The following is a 23,791-nucleotide window of genomic DNA, read 5'->3' as shown; positions in this document are numbered from 1 at the left end:
GAGATCAGCTAAGGTGTCCCTTTAGAGATGACACATGATTTCGAAGTGTCTGAAGACCAGCTTTCTTGCCACCTCTCCTCCGCCCTCCATCCATGTCGGTCTCTCTGTCTCATACACGTGCACACACAACAGCGAGTGAGTCATCTTCTCTATCAAAGTGTCAAGCAGTTGGAGGGGACATGAGGAACTCCGCTGTGAGTGTTTCATTATTAAGTGACTTCATCCCCGTCTGAGGACGACATGACAACACACGTTGCTAGTCTGCAGCTGAAATCTGATCCTCCATGTTTTTACAGTGATGCTTTTTAAAAATGTCTTTAAAAGGTTCTCCTTTATTTGCCCCCCCCCATTTTTTTTAATTCCTCCGTGTTAAGCAGCAGAAGGGAGTCATTAACTCTTCGAAAGCCCCTTCGTATTTGATCGTGCACCGAGGGAGAATCCTGCAGCTGAAACACACCGGGGCTGTCACAAGGACAGTAAGTGAGAAATAGGTTAACCCCAGGCTAGTTTCGAGGCAGGAAAAGACATCTAAAGAAAATTACTATAATAAACAACTTCCTCCACTCTTTGGCAAAAGATGATGATGGGGTGGCGGGGGACCAGGTGGACAGGCACATTGATCAATGAGATGATAGTGTGTAGCGCCGTTGACAAAGTGTTAATTACCTTCTGGTCCAGCCCCTTCCTCGTGACCCTGCTGGCTGAATCCTCCCCGGGGTGAATGACGATGTACCTCCAGATTCAATCAGTGCAGGGAGAGGAGGTTAGCCAAGCACCGTGGCCTGAGTGAGGACGCGAAACACAAAGGAGTCCAGGAGGTGGGGAGAATTAATTCGTAACAGATGACATAAAACTCAGATGCAAGAGGACGATTCCCAGGTCCTCTGGCCACGACACATCATCTGTCTGGAGGTGGCCGTTTGCTGTTTGAAGCAGGGGCCTCTGGTGAATTTGTGGCAGATACCCCTGCGCTGGGCTGGAGGATGCTATTTATTTCTCTTCGCTACACTTTGAGGAATGCTGATGAGCTGACCTAGAACCTGGGGGAGCTTCAGTGCGTCAGCCCACACCTTTGAAGCAGCCTCACAGACGCATTTCCAAGTCCCCGGCCAGGGTCTCTGTTGCCCTCTCTTGTCAAAGCCGACTCACTCACACCTAATAGCAGCGACGATACCTGGTCACGTTCTTCAAGCTTCGCAAAAGCAAAAAGAAGGCAAAGAGAACTGGATGTCTTTTAACCTCATAGCACGTGAATTTGGGAAACCACAATCAGGCACCGCAAAATGGCTCCTCCTTGCAACATGTAAGGTGGCTCAATCTTGAGACTGATCAAGGAAGGACCAACCAGTAGAGTCTGTTATATTGCAGTTGTTCAAAAAGCGATTAAATAAAACAGAAAGGTGGGGTGGGGAATGGATAGAGGAGATTAAGGATCATGTTTATATTAGGTAATAGCATGTTCAAGAAGTAAAAATTTCAGGGCTGAATCCTGTATCACAAAGTAATGTTTTAGCTTACTGTTGAATCCCAGAGATAAAATTCTTTCCAAAAGTTAATACACTTTAAAATTTAATATTAGAATCCTGGCCACCATCACAGTGTTTGGGAGGCATTGTTGTGAGCATTAAGATGTCAGGGTTTGTAGTTAGATATCACCAGGGAGCTGAATCCAGTGCTGCTTCCTACCAGCTCTGAGACCTTGGGCTTTGGTTTATTTACCTACACTCTACTAGAATATTAATAGAGCCTTTTTATAATACCAATATCAATTTTAAAAGAGAATGTATTTTACAATGCTTTGCCTGGCATACAAGAAGCCTTCAGTAAGTATTGCTCTTTTTATTTCTAAAGCAATAAAATATATTATGGAAGATTTTTAAAAAAAAAAACAGGTTTTCCGAGCATGCATTAAATAAAATTAAAAGTGGAAGCAAAGGAAAGGAAGTTAATTACCCGAGATTACTCCAAGTGTCCTGGGTTTTAAATTTGTGTGCCCCAGGCAGAAACGACATCACTGCCTCCCCCACTCCTTTAGAAGGCAGTTGGTCGATCCCAGCCTCCTCTGTGGTTCTCCAACTTAAGAAGCTGTAAATTTTATAACTCTGCACCCTGCGGTCAAAAGCTGCTGAGTGTTGTGTCTGAAGTCAGGTGGTTTGTGTGTTAAAGGTAGACATTAAACAGTTCTTTTGAGGACCTGGAAGCATTTAAGGAGGTTACTTGCCAGCTGTAAATTAGAGACCCAATGCCAGTTGGCTGGAAAATTCTTTGGATTAAATCCAGTTAAGTAGACTGAATCACTGGCAGTCTTTCCAGATTTGTGCATTTAACAGCTTGGCTACACCGTCTGACGTGCAGCCTTAGGATGGTCGGGAGTGGCATCATTGTGACGTCATGCCGTGACGGCAGGATGGATGCTCCTGGGACCCCGAGTGCTCTTGACAAGGTCTCTGAAAAGGTTTAAAAATATTCATAGGTGATGGGTATTCATTTTCAAATCATGTCCTGTGCAAGGTGCATTCTCCAGAACTCTTAGAAGTTGGACTCTCAGCCGTGTGCTAGTGCACACCTCTGCTAGCTCCTCCTACTTCCCAGTGGAGGTGCTGTGTGTAGTTAAAACGAGGGTCACACTGATGTACTTAGGTGTAAACCAGGCCAGCAATTTGGAGCATATGGTCTCCATCTGTGAAGGCAAGGAGAAGTTATTATTAGCCCAAAGGGTCATTTAGAATTTGAAAAAATTGACTCATTGACTCAAAATCCACGTGAGGAGATCCCAGATTCTAAGTTTGGTAGAACTGGTTTCGTGGCCTTGGAACCTACAGAGTCACAGGTGACCTTGTGCTCAGAAGGGCCCTAGATTTGTTTTAACACTCTGCTAAAGGTCTTGAATTTTCATTTTGTATTGGATCCATAAATGACGGGTCATTATTCCTGAGGGTGAGACTGATTTCTTTAATAAAATTATGTCTCTCTGAGAACAGGAGAGACCCACAGAGATTTTTTCAGCCTGGCAGGCAGCCTGTGTCCCAGGGATTGCAAGCATGACATAGAAGATAGGAGGCAACTGCTCTGTTCTGTCCCTAGTCCCCTTCCTCCTTAATAATACAGAATAAGGAAAAGGGCAGAGAAGAGAACTCGTCCTGAGAAGAGAATAATACTGTGTGATAATTGCATGTGCTCACCTTTTATGCACCTGGCCTCCTTGCCTACCTGCTTAAGCTCTGACTTCCTTTAAGAGGCCTTGATGAACTGATGACACAATAAATTGTTAAGTCAGCTTGCTCCTGGTCTTTACAGATATTGTCTCCAAGCCCAAATGATCACATAGCTCTGCCTGTGAATGGATAGCTCCATAGACTCTGAAGTCAAGCCTTGAAACCTTGATGTTGTAAAGCTGAGTGGCTTTTATTTACATATGCATTCACTGAAGGCATTGTTATATTTAAGAATAGCAAATGTGCTATACATGCCAGTGGCTATAAAGCTGTAATGGAACACACACACACACACACACACACACACACACACACGCAGGCATCCAGCTACCACATGTTTTATGAGTTGCTAATTTAAAGTTGCCTGTTCCTGGGAACATTTGCAGCACCTTGTGCCATTTCTCATCTTGCTCTGGCTGGATACATAGGTGCCTTATAACCTTGATAATAGGAAATGGACTCATTCCCCCTGTTGCCTTCAGATTTTTTCTGTTCAGTGCTATTCTTACTTTTAGCTCAAGTATTTCATTTTTCTGAGGCTCCTTTCATATTTCCATTTTAATTTGGGGGAAAGCGTGGTGGGAAACACCATCTGACGGTTTCTTTGTGGGGAATAGAAAGCCGCAGAGAAAACATAAGCTCTTTTTTGGTTGCTTCGCAGCTTCTTGGCCAGCGTGTCAACCAGATGGTTTGTTAATGGCAACCAAGCTGCTTTAGGTGGCTGTGTGACTTCCGGTGTCCCTGTGATGCTCCCCTGCAGCTTCACAAAAGTGTTGGATTTCCCGCCCACGCAGGTTCTATAGCTCTATGCTTTGAACCTGTTCATTAACTGTCACTGGATTGATCTTTCATGTGGGCCTGCCCCATCTCCTCCACTGGAGGATATCACCTCCCCTCCTCCCTGGTGTGCTATTTTTAGCTCCCTGACTGTGGAAGTCAGAGGAGACATGACGGTGGCATAGGTCAGGACAGTTACAGTAACAGAAGAAGTGATATGAAGTGTCTTGAAAGTGTAGATAACCCCGTGTCCTGGCCTGTTAAATGAGGGTTGTGAGAAAACAGAGAAGAGTCCAGGGTGGCTGTCAGACTCCATGTTGGCCTAAACATTTAGAAGAATTGGCTGTCATTTAATGGATGGGGAGACTGAGGAGGGGAACAGCCTTTCTGGGGCCAGAGGAGATGATGATTTCAGTGTTGGACTTGGATGTACCTTTTAAACTTTCAGGAACAGATGCCAGGTAGGCAGTCAAATAGGTTAATGGGAGGTTAGAGGCCAGGTTCATATTCAGCTGTGCAGCCAATATGGCGGCCATTAGCCAAATGTGGTCAACTTAAACTTACTGAAGTTTGAAGGTCACTTTGACAATGAATAGAGAAGAGATAAGGAGGATTCAGCAAATGAGACTGGTAATGGAGGTAAGTGAAGTTAGCGGTAAAAAGTAGGGGTTTGTGGTTAGAGGGAAAAAAATAAAGTGATCAACTGTGTTCAATGTTGGTAATTGGTGAGTAAGACAAGGACTGTCAACTACCTGGTTATGACAAGGTGCCCTTGAAAGAGCAGTTTCAGTGATGTGGTTGGGAGGAAGAGCCTAACAGGTGGATGAGGAGACGAGAAGGCAGACAGTAAAAACAACTCTTGGAGAATTTTTTGTCATAAAGGGAAACACAGATGCCTTCATCTTCAGTCTGATTTTTCTCTTAAATGCATCTTGCAACATGTTCACAGCATGTTTTCACAGTAAAACCACATGCCAGGTATTCAGGCTCTAAAACGTGAAAGTAGTACATATTGTAAGTACTTGTTGAAACTTCACTAAGCCATTCTTAAATCACCAGAATATCTAAGTCCCTGAAGCTCAAAAGGCAAGAACTCCCTTTTTTTTATAGTTTCTTTGCATTTCTATTGAGGATCCATCCCCCCTATGGCAGTAGAAACCGGAATATAGCTTGGTTGGGGGCCTGGGTGGTCTAGAAAGTGGAGATGGGTAAGTAAAATTCTTTCTATGTAGTGCTGACACTTTCTCTCCTGTATGTCCATGTGTGATGTGATTCCACTGCAGAGTAGCATCGTCCTGCCTCAGGGGGCATGGCTTTCTGTTGGTCTCACACAGCTCGCCTGCATTTTATTGTCCTGTATGTACATGTGATACACCACATTATTTTCTTCTCTACAAGATCTCTGCATTTTTGTTGCACAAAGAAAATAACAACCATAAGTATCAGATTTGGAATATACTTTCATGAAGGAGAAATTGAATTAAAATATCAGGGAGCACCAGGATTATCTTCTGAATGCCCCCAATGCTACTTTGATGGTGAATAAAACTCTAAGGTGACTGCATTCATACCACATGAAAACATTAACAGAAACACTAGAAATGCTGGATAAGGGAAGCTCGGTATTTATTCAAGATGTGTGAATGCAAGTCGAACACATGATTCCAAGAACAACTATATGGCTTAGCTGCAAAAATAGGAAGAGCAAAGATTAGAAAGTTCTTCAAAACTAAAAGACCCCAGGGACTTTGATTTTCAAAAGATTTTCATGGGCAGCTAATGAGTATAAGACATTGTTCTCTTTAATGATGCTACCTCTTGTGTGGTTTTAGATTTTGTTTCAATTGGGGTGAGGGAAACACAGGTTCATCAATTAACATGTTGGTTGTTTCTGGGTGGCACCTGGATTTGTTTTGTTGCGTTTCAAGTGATGTCCACACCATGGAATCTTAAGTGTCAACCATAATGTCCCTGGAAACTCTTAAGCTAATGGCAAAGTCGAAATCATTTGGTGGCATCCTAAAAAGTAAACTGGTACAGTGGAGGTCCTTGAAAAGCCACCACCCAACCAACTTTAATTGAGGTGGGATCCCACCAGACGGTGATAGAGCCAGAGGTTCCTATTTTTAACTTGTAGTAGGCTTTGCCTCTTGGGCATGAATGCCCAGTTATGGTGGTAAAGGATCTTCCACAAGACTGATGGAGCTGGAGAAAGCAAGTTATTTATATTCATGCTTTGAGCTTGGAAGAAAAAAGAAAGGAGTAGTTAAGAAAAAAGGGCATCAAGAAAAGGGCTTTTGGCAGTATCCCTGTAGCATGCTCTTTTAAGGTCTTCAGGGAATAGTCCGAGAAGGGCAATAGCAGGGTCAAATGGTGGTTCCCAGCTTTCCCAGGAATCTCCAAACTGCTTTCCAAATTGGCCGCACCAATTTGCAGTCCCACCAGCAATGTACAAGTGTACCCTTTTCTCCACATCCTCGCCAGCACTTGTTGTTTGACTTCATAGTGGCTGTCAATCTTACTGGAGTGAGATGGTATCTTAGGGTGGTTTTGATTTGCATTTCTCTGACTGCTAGCGATGCTGAGCATTTTTTCATGTACTTGTTGATTGATAGTATATCCTCCTCTGAGAAGTGTCTGTTCAGGTCCTTGGCCCATTTGTTGATTGGGTTATTTGTTATCTTATTGTCTAATTTGTTGAGTTCTTTGTATACTCTGGATATTAGGGCTCTATCTGAAGTGTGAGGAGTAAAAATTTGTTCCCAGGATGTAGGCTCCCTATTTACCTCTCTTATTGTTTCTCTTGCTGAGAAAAAAACTTTTTAGTTTAAGTAAGTCCCATTTGTTGATTCTTGTTATTAACTCTTGTGCTATGGGTGTCCTATTAAGGAATTTGGAGCCCGACCCCACAATATGTAGATTGGAGCCAACTTTTTCTTCTATCAGACGCAGAGTTTCTGATTTGATATCAAGCTCCTTGATCCATTTTGAGTTAACTTTTGTGCATGGCGAGAGAAAGGGATTCAGTTTCATTTTGTTGCATATGGATTTCCAGTTTTCTCAACACTATTTGTTGAAGATGCTATCCTTCCTCCATTGCATGCTTTTAGCCCCTTTATCAAATATAAGATAGTTGTAACTTTGTGGATTAGTCTCTGTGTCCTCTATTCTATACCATTGGTCCACCCGCCTGTTTTGGTACCAGTACCATGCTGTTTTTGTCACTATTGCTCTGTAATATAGTTTGAAATCTGGTATCGCTATACTGCCTGATTCACACTTCCTGCTTAGAATTGCTTTTGCTATTCTGGGTCTTTTATTTTTCCATATGAATTTCATGATTGCTTTATCTATTTCTACAAGAAATGCTGTTGGGATTTTGATTGGCATTGCATTAAACCTATAGAGAACTTTTGGTAATATCGCCATTTTGATAATGTTAGTTCTGCCTATCCATGAACAGAGTATATTTTTCCATCTTCTAAGATCTTCTTCTACTTCTCTCTTTAGGGTTCTATAGTTTTCATTGTATAAATCTTTCATCTCTTTTGTTAAGTTGATTCCCAAGTATTTTATATTTTTTTTGAGGATATTGTGAATAGCAGCACAATTCACAATAGCTAGACTGTGGAACCAACCCAGATGCCCTTCAATAGATGAATGGATAAAAAAAAATGTGGCATCTATACACAATGGAGTACTATGCAGCAATAAAAATGACAAAATCATAGAATTTGCAGGGAAATGGATGGCACTAGAGCAGATTATGCTTAGTGAAGCTAGCCAATCCCTAAAAAACAAATACCAAATGTCTTCTTTGATATAATGAGAGCAACTATGAACAGAGTAGGGAGGAAGAGCAGGAAGAAAAGATTAACTTTAAACAGAGACATGAGATGGGAGGGAAAGGGAGAGAAAAGGGAAATTGCATGGAAATGAAGGGAGACCCTCATTGCTATACAAAATTACATATAAGAGGTTGTGAGGGGAATGGGAAAATAAACAAGGAGAGAAATGAATTACAGTAGATGGGGTAGAGAGAGAAGATGGGAGGGGAGGGGAGGGGGGATAGTAGGGGATAGGAAAGGTAGCAGAATACAACAATTACTAATATGGCATTATGTAAAATTGTGGATGTGTAATCGACATGATTCTGCAATCTGCATTTTGGGTAAAATTGGGAGTTCATAATCCACTTCAATCTAATGTATGAAATATGATTTGTCAAGAGCTTTATAATGTTGTGAACAACCAATAAATAAATAAATAAATAAATAAATAAATAAATAAATAAAATAAAAGGGCTTTTGTCTACACCAAAACCAAGGTGATCTATTGCATTGTTGAGGCACATTTTGGGGAGGTTTTATTTAGTCCTCTAGTGACTTGTGTGATTTTGCACATATCCTCATTTTATTCAGTGGAAAAATGGGAAGTTGCATTATAGAGTTGTTGGAGGAATGTTTTGAGATAATGCATAGAAAAAGTCCCTCAGAGTATATGACACCCGAGAAGTACCTGATAGAGATTGCTCTCATCCTCATAGTCAGACCTTAGGGGATCAGATTCACCCCAAGTCCTTGAGTTTTTGAGACTCAATCCATTCCAGTCCACGTATTACCAAACCAACTCTGGCTTTCTTTTTTCTGTACCTAGGAGGCCTAGGACACAGTTAACAGACACATTATTTGGGGTCAAGGTCTCTTTGGAAACTGTTGGAAACCCATTTGGATTCTCGAGTCGATGCTAGGCAACTCTAAGTGGGGTATCCTTATGGCTTGGGGGTACTTCTCCTGCGCTCACCTGCTACTGACAGTCAGGAAAGAGCTTATAACTAACATCCCAAGATACATCATAAAAATGAATATGTGTCGGTGCCACTTCATCCTGCTCATCTGTGGGGAACCACTGAGCAGATGTGGACTGTGCCAGACCTTCAAGTTTAAGTAAGGTGGAGACCTGACTCTATAATTTTTCTTCATTTGAATGTAAAAACTGTATGTATGTGTGTGTTTATATATATATATATATATACATTTTTTATCAATTAGTATACCTGGAGTTAAAGATTGTGCACTTATGGTAAATAGCAAATTGTGCTTTGAATATTAGCATCTATCTAAATCATAGTTTGATTTTATGAAAGATCGTATTTTAAAGTGTCATGGGAAACCTTTAAATCGACATAAAACATTCTTGGGAACAATGAAGCAAATTGACTTTAAGCTCAAAATGACTTGCAAATAGCTTTAAGATGTTTAGCAAGACTTCTGGAATGCCAGGGTCTGACTTGTATTTTGACCTCTGATTTTTATCTCATACTGTCCCCAGATTCTGATGCAAGGCAAAAACCCAGGGATAGCTTGGAAGTATGCACTTCCCAAGGCCACAAATGGAACTCAGCCAGCCACAAAAAGACACCAGCACACCTGGAGTACGGTGCCGTCGGATTGTTCCGTCTCCTGTGGCGGAGGTAGACCACTTCCTGATTCCATCTTCCAAGCCTGTCTCCTCTGAGAACAGGGTGCTTCACTCCAAGACTCTTTAACAGTGCCTGGTTTAAATAAGTCACCCAACGACTGTCTTCCAGGGGAACCATCACTGTGAAACATAAATATTGTACTATTGGAGAAATTTCCTATGTAGAAAACAATGAATACTCACAAAGTTCAAATCAATCACCACCAAAGCTCAAAAATTACATGCTTAAAACTTACAAGGAGAAATGTATGAAATACATTTGTTTATAAATACAAGCATATATATATATATATATATATATATATATATATATATATATATAGAGAGAGAGAGAGAGAGAGAGAGAGAGAGAGAGAGAGAAGAGGGAGAGAGAGGTGTTATGTCTTTCTCTTGTTATGTCTTTCTGTCTGTCTCTATTTTCAGATTACAGTTCACTTTCTCCTAATCCTGACTTTCCTGCTTTCTCTTGTAATTGACATTTCACTGGGCTCATAAACAGTAGGATCAAGACAAGTGAGAACACATACCAGACAAATTTAGGATGACCATCTGAAATGTGAATATTGTGTCACCCCATGCGTAAAGGCATGGTAAGGTCAACAAAGTCTCTTTCAGGAGAGAAGCGGGTTCAATCCAGGAAATAACCTGTGCCAGGAAAGAACGGCAACCATCCACTCAACATGGACAAGGAAAGAATTTTATATAGATGCCAGAAATGTCACATATTTGTAGGTGTCAGTAATTGTCACACTTGCTCCTTTGGGAGAAAGACTGAAAGTTCATGCTCATAAACATGTCCCTGAAACCAAAGCATGATAGTTGGTTGCTCATTTCCTACCATCAGGAGCACTGGGTGACAGTAGGTCTTCCTCCTGGGCCCATCCCACTCAGCAAAGTAAGGTCTCTTTGAATCAAGGATAAAGCAAAGATACAGAAAATGAAGAAATTCTTATGTCTATGAGGCTTGTCTTTAGGCGGCCTTGCTAATTAACAAAATACAAGAAAATATTTTTTAAGTGCACGTAGAAAATAATCACAAGATAATACATCTTTGTTAATAAATAATTCAATTGCACTCTGCTAGAAAGAAAGATAATCCCCCAGATTTCTTTCATCAAGAGTAGGCAACATTGATACTTTCTATCATTCTGTTTTTTACATATGAAAACACTCATAGGTTTGACAGTCTCAGCCACGTGGCATAAATGTCATTTTGTATTCTTTCTTACTGAACAGCTATAATGCTGTACACAGATTTTTGCACTCTGCTCCTTTTTCTCTTAGTCTCAGATTGTGAACAATTTCTCAAATATCAGATGTGCTTTAAGAACATTTCTAATGGCTTCTTGCTATTCCAGGAAGAGCATAGCATCTTGGGAAAGAGACAGAGTTGATCCATTTTTAGTTCACAAGGAATAAATCCAAGCATGATACAGATGCAGGAGAAGTGCCGGGGAACTCCCTGCTTGCCTCGATTTAGCAAGGTCTTCATGCAATTCATAGACTGTGGTATAAGCCCTGGGCATAAGAGAAGGTGGCTTCAGATTAATAAATTCTATGGAAGTATACCAGTAATTTCTGGGAATCCCAATGTAGTTGTGATCTTTGCCTCTTTAAAGCAAACCTGCTTGCACCCAAGTGGCTGGACTGAGTGCCAATCATCATAGCAGGAGGAACATTTAATTTGTTTCTCTGAGTCCATTTAAGGGAAATTATCACATAAATTAAAAAAAGAAGCACAATTCAAAGGGGAAGCAGCTTTCTTACTAGAGGAGCTTAAAAATGCAGTAATTCATACACACAAAAAAGTCTCCAATACGAAGTCCTGAAATGAACAATCAAAGCAAGGCAGTCAGATGCCACTCCACAAGCCCACAGTTCCAGCTGATGGCAGGAATGCACATTCAGAGTTCCAAGTTTTGCAGCATGATATGTATTCAGTAAGAAAATACAAGATGCTTCATGACAAAGCAGAATCTTAACCTTTTCATACATAGTTCATTAGTGGGTTTTCTATGAAGAACATTTTCCATTAGATGTGTTAACGCTTGCTGAGGTGTTTCCTTTTATGGTTGCTCTTTCCAAAAAGTTGTATTTATGGCTTTATGATGCTGAAATCCACATAGTCTTGAAAAGTAAAAATCTACACATTCAATGATTAAAATTCATTATCTTGGAGATAAATGGAATTCAAATTAGTTGCAGTCATATCAAAAGGAAGTGTTTTTACAAAATATTTTTGGATTCTGTCCCCTAAATAGAGTATCAGAACACTGGTAAATCCAAAGCTAAGTTTGGAAAGCAAGTTGTACTCGTTAATTATCTGTAATTTTCACTCTCGTTCCTTCTGATGTCTTATTAGGTTATATCAATGTAAAGGCCATTTGCTTACGAGATCAAAATACTCAAGTCAATTCCTCCTTCTGCAATATAAGAACCAAGCCAGCAACTGAACCCAAAATATGCAATGCTTTCTCCTGCCCGGCCTAGTAAGTCATGTGGTCATGTCTTTCTGTTCATATCTGTGTGTGAAGGCCTTTGCTGATGGTGTGAGATGCTGCAAAGCCCGCTGTCAATGCTTCTAATTGAGAGAGATTGAAAAGTAGATGCAATCTCTAAAATAAATTTAGAAAGAAAAGATGGTTGAACTGGGGAATGAATTCTAGAAGGTGTGTGCATGACTATACCACAGAGATTCCCAATTTTATATATAACTATTAATGTATCAATTAAAATTGAATAAATAAATAAATAGAAAAATCAATAGAGTAGAGAGAGGGCATCAGGGGAGGGAGGCAGGAGGGAAAGAAGGAGGTCATGTTAGGGATTGAAATGGAGAAATTACATTATATGGATTTATGAAAATGCCAAAATGAACTCAGATATTATTTATATCTATTATGCACTAAAAACAAACTTTAAAAAGGTAGGGCTGCATTATGACTTGAAAAGTAAAAATCTTAATCTGCATTAGACACTCAGTTGACTTGAGCAATGTTATCTTGGGATGTGAAAGTGTCTTTTATTTTTTTTTTAACTTTTAAATAGAAACTCCACTTCTCAGAACTGAATCAAACAGATATTTAAATAACACACAATTCTATATTAGTAAAATGTACATGTGGTCGTGTGCTTAACCTTTATATAAGTCATCCAAGAATTTAAAAATCATACTGTTGTGCAGACCGTGAAACCCCAAATGCAAATTACATAGTAGCAAGGCACAAAAAGGCGAAGCCAAGTGGTGATAACCCCTCAATGATGGTCCCCGTGGGGAGCTCAGTGGGTTTGTTCTTTGATTGATTTTTGCCACACCATTGTTTGAACACTAATTTTAAGTAAGCTTCCCAGGCAACTAGAGTCTAATGTGATTTATCTTCTGCCAAATATATTTATATAAATGGACAGTTTCTTCTAAAGCCATGGCACAGTCACCCGTGCTTCAGGTCCTCTTAATAAGCAGTGTGTGGTGTTGGGTGATGCAATCATATGGCGTGATCTTTTTATATATGGATCTGTGTGTCTTTTCCTTGGAACTAGTGGTGCATTTGTCAAAATCGTTTGGGGTTTCAGCTACCCACAAATCCCATAGGCCCAACTGTTAACCCAGTTTTTCTCTTAGGGTCTAGAACCAGCTGTATCATGAACACAAAAAGGAGAAAGAAACTGGGCAGGGGGCTTTTATGGATTTTCCTCTTTGGCTAAGAAATAACTGAGCCTAAGAAATCTCCTGGAGGCTCTCACATGTGATTATTAGAAAGTGCTCTTGACCCTTGTGGGGTGACCTCTTGAGGTGGTGGTGGAGATGATGCTGTGTGCTCAAGTCTGCGTCTGTGGACATATAGGGATAAACAGAACACTCAACTGGCACATTGGTTGATTTGAAACCTCCTCCCCATCATTTCTTATTCCAGCCAACCAAAGAAAGAGACCTCATTTTCCTGTATGTGCATGTAAAGACACACCAAGGTTATGCCTGCCTCCTGCCTCCTAGAACTCCCCTGATGACTGTGTAGACATGATATCCTGTGAGGGACATGCTCACTACTAAGAGCAGAACAGTTCCTGCAGGATCTGTAGAGAGGAGGTGGTGTGCGGATGGGACTTCTGCTCTTTTTTTTTCTCTACCTTATTATTTGTCGGTATTTTCTGCTGGGATAAAGGTCCCTCCCAGGGACTCTTCTTCCCCACAGGTACACTAGGAAGAAGGGTTTAGATGCCTAGACCTGAGAAGTAGAAGAACAAAGGTTTACTCTGTTACTTTCACACATAACAAACATGCCATAAGCACTGGCTGTATGCGAAGCCCCTGAGAACTGGGGTATGGAGATGAGTAGTGTGTGGCTTCTGCAGTCCATGAATCGACAGTGGAAGGGAAGAGATGGATGTGTGAAGAAGTCATTGAGATGCAGTGCGGTGTGCTACGAAATGTGTGTAGGAAGTAAAGTAGTGATGGTAGTGATGGGTCTGGGCTTGAAGGTGCAGGTGGCTGGGACAAGGTAGAGAATTTGCTGGGCTCACTGTGGAAAAGCCCCTATGCCTTGCAAAAGTCTGTGTTATTTCTAGAGTCTTTGCAAACCCATCACATTAATCCCATAGAAGAAAGTTGAGTTTAGTAGGAAAAAATACCATTTCAGAAGTGAATGTTGAAACAAATAATTTCATAATGTTTTATTTATATCTTGTTATAAGACACAGATAATTATATAAATAGGAAGAAGCATTTTGTTGGATATCATCTTTCTTTAAATAAGATACTATGGATTATGTGATATTCCTAGAATTTCATATTCCTAGAATTTATTTGCTTAATGGTATAGATTAAAGGTCTTTAATTTCACACATCAAGCTTTTAGGAGAAACCAGAAGAAGATATTATGAGACTAGAGAAAGTGACAGAATTTCAAAGGTATTAAAAAACATATTTGGTCTTATCTAAAACGATATTTAGAATCTAAGATCAGTTTTAGACATTGCTGCTGTGATTCAAGTGCATAACAGTATCTATTTTATGCTTTCCATGAAAATCATACAAGTTCAATTATTCAAAAGTGGTTGCTGGTAAGCATGATTAGTTTCCATTGATGGGCATTCCAATGTACACCAAGTCTTAGATAGTTGTAAAAGAACTGGTCTGTCAATCATTAATGTGAGGTTAGATCTCTAAGTAATTGTAAGCTTTAAGAATAATCAAAGTAGTAATTTGGGGAACTGCCCACCTGTGATTGTGCTTTGTGTTAATTCCCACGGCAGCATGTATCAGAAACTCCCCTCTGCTCACACACCCACCTCTGCACTGGGTTGAAGGAACATTTGTAGAAAGGACAGTGCCTCCTTCGTTTTTCCAATCCCCGTGCCTCGAAGAGGCCCTGACACATAGTTAAGATCCCAATAAATTTGGCTGAAGAATTGCTCAGATATTAAAATGGCATGTATTTCTTCCCCTGCAGAAGAAATATTTTTCCTAGAACCATGTGGTGCTTCCTTATATCTGAGTCACCTTAGCATATGATTCAGAATTAGTACAGATTGCCCTCATTGGTTTTAAAATGGATCTAAGGTATTCACCAGCTGCTTATTCTGTTACAGTAACTGCCTTAGCGGTCACAATACTAAGTCTTCACTGAAAGTAATTTTGTTTTTCGCTGAAAGTTGGCTGCCAGGTGAATGGAGCGTGTGCAGCAAGTCATGTGCCGGGGGCCAGCAGAGCCGGAAGGTGCGGTGCGTGCAGAAGAAGCCCTTCCAGAAGGAGGAGGCGGTGCTGCACTCTCTCTGCCCAGTGAGCACGCCCACCCAGGTCCAAGTCTGCAACAGCCACGCCTGCCCTCCAGAATGGAGCCTTGGGCCTTGGTCACAGGTAATGGGGTCAGACTTGGAGTCACTGGTCTTGGTCCCCACTCAGGATGAAGGTGAACCTGCAGGTGTCTTTGTCCAGGGGAGCTCAGCTGTTTACATCTTCATGGGAATGAGGCTGGATTAACACTCTGGGGACCTGGGAATCTGCATTTTAGCTATTTTAGCTATTGTTCTTGAGTGATTCCAAGGGGACCTGAAGTTTGAGATCCCCTGTCCCCGAGCTTAGAATATTCCTTAGTGGTTTAGAAAATCATGTGGGGGCCATTTAGGTGTGCCTAGTAAGTGTAGCAAGAAGTTGGTACATGGACCTGGCAACTGAGTTCTCCAAAGCAAATGGAAATTTACAAGTGCAAAGAGTGAGCCATAGGAAAAAAATATTTAACTCTCACTTTGATGGAAAAGGGAGAGAGTTAAAACAAATTAAAAGGATCTGGGTGTCAAGTTCACTACTGTCACAAACTCCCAGAGAAAGGCTTAACGTTAATAAGTTGAATGAGACATTGAACTATCTGTCATTCACCACTCAGAATTTCCCTCTCAAGGAGAGGCTCTCCACGGGGGGAAGGCTTGTCCCTAGGACACAGGCTGCTGGTATCTAGTGCACAGAGGCGGGTACCTATGATGCTTTGTGTCTGCCACAAAGACTAAGTGTCAGAGGTCTCCCTCTTTCAGGACCCCTGCCTTACCACCGCCTTACGGGTGATGGTTCATCCTCTGCTAATCCATAGATGGCGATCAAACTTTAGAGAAGAGCTCAAAGCTGCAGGGGAATGGTCACTTGCACGGCAAGCCCCGTAGCAGCCTCTGATCACATGTCTGCCGTACTTCCTTTCCATCACAGTCCCTTGTGTCAGGCAGAGGGCTGATTTCTGAAGTTCAGCAGTGCAGTGCCACATTCCCAAAAGAAGGCAGAGGAAGACTTTTTTTTCCCCTATGTTGGGGTATATCTATTGGATTAAGAATCCCGGGGTGGGAAAGAATATCTTTGAGCATGCTTTGGGGTACTTAATGTGAGAATACATTCATCTTTAAATTTAAAAGAAGGGTAAATGTAAGTAGTATACGATGTTGAGTCTGTTCTCTTTCTTTCCAGTTGGGAATTATAATTTACAAAGGGAGAATTCAGAGGACTGTTTTAGCCAAATATGTATGGTAGTCATGGATAATGGAGACTGGTGAAGTTCAAATGGCCCTGATGAAAAGTATGTTAGTTCATCGAGTTTGCCCCAAATGTATCATGGAAATTATTTCTTTTGTGAAATTTTGATTACTAGAACCAAATGTGTCTCTTTGAGAACCTGCTCATAACTAATATGAAAGAGATCCTTCAGAATGTATCACAACCTGTTCTTGCATGCGCAACAGGCCGCATATTTGGCCATTCTGAAATAGAATTGCAAACATAAAATTAGAATTTTTTAAAAAAGAATTAACCATTTAGATATTTTGTGACAGAGCAGTGATACATGCCATGGTTCACTCCCTGGTCTGGCTTCAGACCCACTTGTCCACTGATCTCTCTTCCTTGGCAACTGTGTGATTATCTTGGACAGGATGCTCTGCTCTTGGATTCTTAGATACTTCTTTTGTAAAACAGGGTGACAGTGATTGGGTCCTAAAGTTGTCAGAAGGTTGTGTGATACAGGCTCTGTTGTTCCTGCTAAATTACATCATTACATGGAAGGGATTCTCCCTGATGTCACTGTCATCTCCTTTAAGAATGCGAAGAAGAGTGAGAATTCACACTGGTCCTCTGAGCGAGCTGCAAATGCACCCTGCTGATGGTGATTAGTTAAGAAACCCAGGTAAAAAAGAGAGGCCGCTGTGGCATATGGTCCTTCTGAGAGAAAGATAAGATTGTAGGGGCCAAGATGGTGACACGTTCCTTGAGGACAAGCCTGGAGCCAGTCTTTTTAAGTGACCTTGACAAGTTTGTAACTATTCCCCTGAAAGCAAGGAGATGCTTTTGAAGAATTCTTTTGAAGGTTGAGAGTAAGAGTGAAAGAGTAATTTGCCCACCTGAAGCTTTGTATTATGCAGATTTACTCAGATCTTTTATGAGTGCTTAGTAGTCTCCACCATAGTTAGGACAATACCCAGAGGGCACAGTTGTCAGGGGGTAAGAACCTAGTCCCTTGTGCCCCCTTTCTCTGACACCTGACTACTGTTGATGTAGCACACACCTATATTCTATCTGTCCATCTGCACACATTTCTGCTGTTACTCTTCTTGTTGGAGTCACAAGTGATCCTCTTTGGTCAAGCACCCAGGTCCACTCACCTTGTAACAGACACATACAATTATCACAGTAGATAGGTGCCCTTTTCTAGTATACTGTGCCGTGTGATGAATGTAACTCATCTTCAGACCTGGGGTCACCAGCAGCCATTTGATATCCGGCAGGTTGAAGGCAAAGCTAATCATGGCAAGTTATGTACTCTTCCCTGGGCCCCTAGGTGGGTTTTGCCTGCTGTAAGGGACTTTATTGGTAATTTTGCTCAAATGCTTACAAATAATCTTGCAAACACTTCATCAGTATGAAATTTACTCAAATGAAAAGCATTTACTAAACCAGCATGCCAAAAGCACTTTTTCTTCTTCTCAAGTGTTCCAAGACCTGTGGACGAGGAGTGCGGAGACGTGAACTCCTCTGTAAGAGCTCTGATGCAGAGACCCTCCCCGAGAGCCTGTGCGCCAGCATCCCCAGACCTGAGGTGCAGGAGGGCTGTGTGCTAGGACGATGTCCCAAAAACAACCGGCTGCAGTGGGTCACGTCTTCATGGAGCGAGGTATGAGCTCGGCTGCACTATTGGGTGGGGAGGGGGTTCAATGCTCAGCTCATCCACCAGCATCCAGAGTCAGAGGGCTCCTTCTTGTTACACACATACACCAGGTATCTACTAATTGCTGATTCCCCCTCAATGCTTGTTTCAAACATGAATAAAGTGCCCAGCATACCTACCAGGCCTATGCCTGGGTAAGGGATACAAAAGTCCACAAAGCACACATAGGGAAACCGATGCGGTAGGCAAGGTGCTATGAGAAGTCTGTAATTTTCTGAGAAAGTTCAAGGTCAACCAGAGCCAGACTTTAGGAAGAATTCTCATCAGCAGAGACTCTCCAGGGAGCATGAAGGATGAGCAGGAGTCATGCAGAGGTTGGGGCAGGTTGTTGGTGACAGGATTGCACACTCAGCGGGCCAGGACAGGACCAGGCTGGGGGTATGGTGGGAAACTTCATTGGAGAGGGGTCATAAGGCCTGGGGTAGCAGGTTAGGAACATGTCCTGCAAGTACTGAGGAACCAAGTGAAATCTTAAATGAGCAGTGGAACCCTCAGGGAACAGGCACCCAGCAGGCAGACCCAAGGGTGGGGAGGCCCTGTGTGGACACTGCAGGAAGGAAGACGGAAGATGAAAGTGTTTGGGACAGAGAAAAGCCATATCCTTGAGTTCCTAAGGAGACCATTTGGTACCTTCAGGCCCATGTGCTGGTAGGAGAGAGGGAGGAGCTGTCTCCAACTCTGGCTTGGGAAACGCAACTGAACTCATAGACATAGGAAAGAGGAAAAGGATCTAAGCCCAGAGCACACAGTGTAGACAAATGAGGTCTCGGCTTTGAAGGGTCTACAGTCTGGTAGGAAAGATAGAGAGGAAAAAAATAATAGTGGGACGTTGAGCGAGCTTGGTGAGCCTCACCGTCCTTTCTTCTGTCTAAATGATAAATGGGTCCATACCACGAAGCAGTTATGGCAACACAGTCTCCCTCCTCCCCATCTGTTTTCTTTAAAAGACATTATGACCTGAAGGCTACATGTGTGACCCTCGGCTGGCCCTGCTGGCCTCATCCGTACAAGGGAGCTGTACTTGTTGGCTCCATTGTAAAGGGGAGCGTTCAGTTGCACCCATTATGGTATGTGATATTTACACTGATACCAATTTCATTGATTAACTGGCTTCATGAGGCTCCATACATTATCCCATAATACTGTTTAAAATACTTTTAAAAACGTGGTTTCTCCCAGTTATTTCATGGACCTCCATCCTCCCCTCTCTCTCTTCTTCCAGCCATAACACAGCATTAGGTCACATCTCATCCAAGGGAGAGGCAGGGTGAACGTAAGGGACCAGTATTCAGAAGTGTCTTCCCCCTTCACTGTCTCTTGACTCTCTTTCTTTGGCTCATTCTCCCAGCTGCTCAGAAAGACCTGGTGTGAATGTCACCAGTGCTTCTGTCTCATCCTTCTGCTGGGGGACTTTATCTCACATCCACATGGCATCTCTCAGTCCCCATGAACAGTGTGTATGAGTGAGCTCTGCAAAAGTCACTTCAATACTCTGTCCTTTGGTCTCCTTGCCTGTAGCATCCAGAACTCTGCTGATTATCGTTAAGTCCCTAAAAGGCATGTGGTTGACACTGTGGGGAGGTACATCCATCCGCTCAGTGGCGCTCTGCCATCTCATGCCTCCTCTCTCTGCCCCCAGTGTTCTGCAACCTGTGGTTTGGGGGTGAGGAAGAGGGACTTGAAATGCAGCGAGAAGACCTTCCAAGGAAAACTGATAACTTTCCCAGAAAGAAGATGCCGCAACATTAAGAAACCCAACCTGGACTTGGAGGAAACCTGCAACCGAAGGGCTTGTCCAGTGTACAACACGGCAGCTGGATGGTACACGTCGCCATGGCAACGGGTGAGTGAATACAGATGTAGGAGGTCGACATTCTAGGGAGATGCAAAAGATGAGGCAGCTCACCAACAGTTGCTCATTGCACATTAGCAGTTGCCCAAGCATAAAGAAGAAAGGCTTTTGCTACTTATGTGACCCTAATCTGTAAATTTTAGTTTTTATGTTTAGAAAATTGGTGTGATAAAAACTGGAAGAGTTGCTTTTTTTGCCAAGTAAGTGAGGCAATGAGTATAAAGCACTCAACATCAGGCCTGTGACACTCTGCTAATTTAGAAATGCTGCTCACAATCACAGCTCCTGGCTTTGAATAATACCATAACATCTAGCATTTTCCAAACCATTTGTGTGCAATAAATCTGTATGTGCATTATCTCAGCTAATCCTTGAGGCAACCCTCTTAGCAATCACAGCGACCTGAATTCTCTGTCCTCATCAGTGAGAGAGACCCTTTTTCTGAGGACATTGGGTCACTGGTTTGGGTTTTATGAGCTAGATGGTATGTGATGCTAAGTGGGAGAGAAGAGCATGTCCCTAGGGATGCTTGTGGCAGAGTTGCTTTGTTCTTCACAGCACACATTCAAAACAGCTGCCCACCTTACCACTAAGCACAGAGGCATGTGTGAGTCCAGACGTATGTGTGTAAACACACATACATCCAGGAGGATCTGAAAGTAAAACATGAAGGAGAATGGCATGGTTATTTCTCATGGGCCAGGCAGTATGCTATCCATATCGCTAGGCCCTTTATCTCTGAGTTTTTAATAATTTACACATTTGAAATGGATTCTTATATTATTATTGAGATCAAGGGTTAGCCAACAATTGCCAAGGTGCCAAGTCTGTGTCCTTGACTCTGCCATTTTTTGGTAAGCTTTTTTATGAGAACATAGCCACATTCACTCCCACACTGACCATTGCTATGTCCATGCAACAGAGAGCATGTAGCCCCTATTACCCAAAATTTATACTATCTCACCAAGTTAGAGGTTTTGCTATTTGAATGTTATGCTAATTCCCAAGCTCATACTTTTTCCACCCCAGCTTACATTTTCCTCCCAAATGCAAAGTCATATAGTGATGTTTGTCCAAAACAAAGCCTCATCTATCTGCATTAAATTAATAAATTTAATTTAAATTTATTAATTTTAAATTTTAAAGCAAAACAAAATCTATTTAAAGGGTTACACTTTTTTCCTGGTAACACTTACTTATTTATGCCTCTTATGAAATAGCTTTATCAACTTTTCATACACCTATCTGGGTAAAAAAAAGAAACGCTGACCATCATTAATTGGACAGTAAAGTTACTGGCTTGTAGGAAGCACCCAATCCCCTGTGCTAACTCGGAATGACCGAGGGCATAATTCCAGTGTCTCTGATTATCACTTCTTTTCCTGTCCTAATTTAGAGTTATCCCCCTCCACTATGGCATCTGCAAAGTTGGTCTGGAATTCTTTAAATACTGCACTCCATTCCCTAGATGTGTCTGGGTTTGTTTCTGCGTTCTTAAGGCTACTTCTGGAATCTCTCTTCTTTATGAGTCACTTAACCGGGAGACGCATGCTCTCAGGCTAGACAGCCTTTGCTTAAGACCCTTCTAATCAGATCAAAGGCGCACAGACACACACACACACACACACACACACACACACACACACACACACACGTCAGGATGGACCGTCAGCGCCTGGCTCCAAATGATCTCTGCTCCATCGGCAGGCATCTCGGTAATGTCACGAACGTGGAGATTCCTTCTGTTTGACATCACTGACCTCAGAAAGGACAGCATCCAGAAGGGCCCTTCTGACTCCCCTCTCCTTTCCCTTCCCTGCAGTGCACAGTCACCTGCGGGGGAGGGGTGCAGACCCGCTCCGTCCACTGTGTTCAGCAAGGCCACCCTTCCTCCAGTTGTCCGCTCCACCAGAAGCCACCAGTGCTCCGAGCCTGCAACACAAACTTTTGCCCAGCGCCTGAAAAACGAGGTAAAGGGCACCTCGCCTGTCAGTTCCGCTAGTCTCTGGAGAATTTGTCACAAGCTGACGCTGTTTGGCGGTGCCATCTCGGGTGTTCACAGCTCTGTGGCCTGTCGCACATTCCAATGCAGACTTGACAGTACTCCCTTGGACTTCTACAAGCTGCAATGCTGGGGCACTTACAGTCACATTAATCTAGTTTTCTGGGTCTGGGAGGGAGCATTTCATTCTATAAGGCTTTGTAGCCACTCATTCTTACTTCAAAAGTGGGAAACGGCCATGTTGCAAGACCCTTTTAAAAAATTAAATGTTTGTTCAACAAACATGAAAAAGTAACCACCATGTGTCAGAGATTATGCTAATCAGTGGGAATATAAGAAGGAACAAGAATGGCCCTCCAGGGGCTCTCGTTTTAATGGAGGAGACAGATAAATTATAGTCAATTACACCGAATGCGTGCTGTCCTAGGACTGCACATGAAAAGGTTTCTTAAGTCGGTTCAAGTGAAGTGCAGCGGGTGCTGCTGGGAAATTCAATTACAGAAGAGAACTGCTTTCCTAGTCTAGTTCATTTCAAAGTCATCTGACAAACACCAGGAAGTATTTTTTAGCCTAATCAGATTTCCTTGTGCAAGACAATCATTTTCTAGCATAAAACTGCTGGGTTTTCTTTTCATCCAAACACAGCTTTTTTTCCAAGACAGTCCAATCTCTTACCCTGCTTTTTCCAGTTTGTGGTGAGTCAGACTCAGGACTGTTCCTCCCGGGCTCCCCTGTCTGCATCGCTTCCCATCTCTAAGTTGTTCTGGGTGTACTTAGCTCCAGGCTTGGGACGTCAGTTCCTTTCCTCTTCTTTAAAGAAAGAAGTTCTTGTTATCTGCGTTCTATGTTGTCTGGGCTGAGGTTTGCAAAGACAAAAGGAAGGTGTTATGTAGCAATTGCTGAAAACCAGATCATCCCTAGTTGATGCTAGAATTGTCTACGGGGAAGAAATGTACATTTTTGAGGAATGGATCATGAACTCCCAGACTCTCTCCTTTCTTTACCATCAGTGATTTCTCATTTCCACCTGAAAGTCAGACCATCATGAAGGGACTCACACATACCGAGGCTCGGTCTAGGGAAAAAAAAATGCACCTCATCAGCATGGCAAAGGACAATAGCCAATCATGAGAGTACCTCATTGTATGTTACCGCTGCGCGATGCCTTCCCTGGTGTCAAGATTGGGGCTTCACCTTGGATGATTTACATCGTACTTACTTGACGTGAGACCACTTGAAGTCTCGTCATTCACAGTGCACTGCACCTGGTGTTTCACATTGGATGTCTGGGCTGCAACTAGGGAGATAAGATTTGGGAATGGCCAGGTTAAATGGGTAATGCTAATACGCTGCTCCTCACGGAACCCCATGTCTTCAGATGGGTGGTATTGCATGAGGAAGCAACAAGGATTGTAAAAACATAAACAGATTTCGATCCCTGCTCTGAAACTTACAAGCTACACAGCTTTGAGCAAGTTTTTATTCAACAGGGAAATAATGCTTACCTCGAAAGACCACTGTGAGCGTTAAATAAGATAGTTCGACTTTCAATACTTGGTTATTTTGTACTTACTAAGAACTATTCTCAGGTCTGATATAAGCAAAATGAACAAAATTCTCACTTTCATGCCGAACTTATTGCGTGCAGATGGAAACAGCAAGCCGACCAGTAGAACAGGTGTGACCAGATGATAACACAGCAGGAAGGAAACTCAAGGAGAGTATAAAGAAAGAGTGACTGGGGAGGAGGAGATAGGAAAGCACT

At 42.2% G+C, this 23,791-nt stretch overlaps 1 protein-coding gene across 1 annotated transcript in view; it reads left to right on the top strand.

Annotated features, from left to right (window-relative positions):
- Positions 1 to 23,791, top strand: part of ADAMTS18 (ADAM metallopeptidase with thrombospondin type 1 motif 18) — a 618,263-nt gene that overhangs the window by 581,827 nt on the left and 12,645 nt on the right. The window contains exons 18-23 of the mRNA XM_081275079.1: positions 9,324 to 9,465; positions 11,836 to 11,962; positions 15,126 to 15,330; positions 17,936 to 18,118; positions 19,812 to 20,015; positions 21,847 to 21,994. Of these exons, the coding sequence (XP_081131205.1) occupies positions 9,324 to 9,465; positions 11,836 to 11,962; positions 15,126 to 15,330; positions 17,936 to 18,118; positions 19,812 to 20,015; positions 21,847 to 21,994 (1,009 nt within the window). The remainder of the gene's footprint in view (positions 1 to 9,323; positions 9,466 to 11,835; positions 11,963 to 15,125; positions 15,331 to 17,935; positions 18,119 to 19,811; positions 20,016 to 21,846; positions 21,995 to 23,791) is intronic.

Source organism: Spermophilus citellus (assembly GCF_964194105.1).
Source record: "Spermophilus citellus genome assembly, chromosome: 18".
Classification (NCBI taxonomy): Eukaryota; Metazoa; Chordata; class Mammalia; order Rodentia; family Sciuridae; genus Spermophilus; species Spermophilus citellus.
Note: the sequence above shows the minus strand (reverse complement) of the source record. Positions and strands in the feature narration are given on the sequence as shown.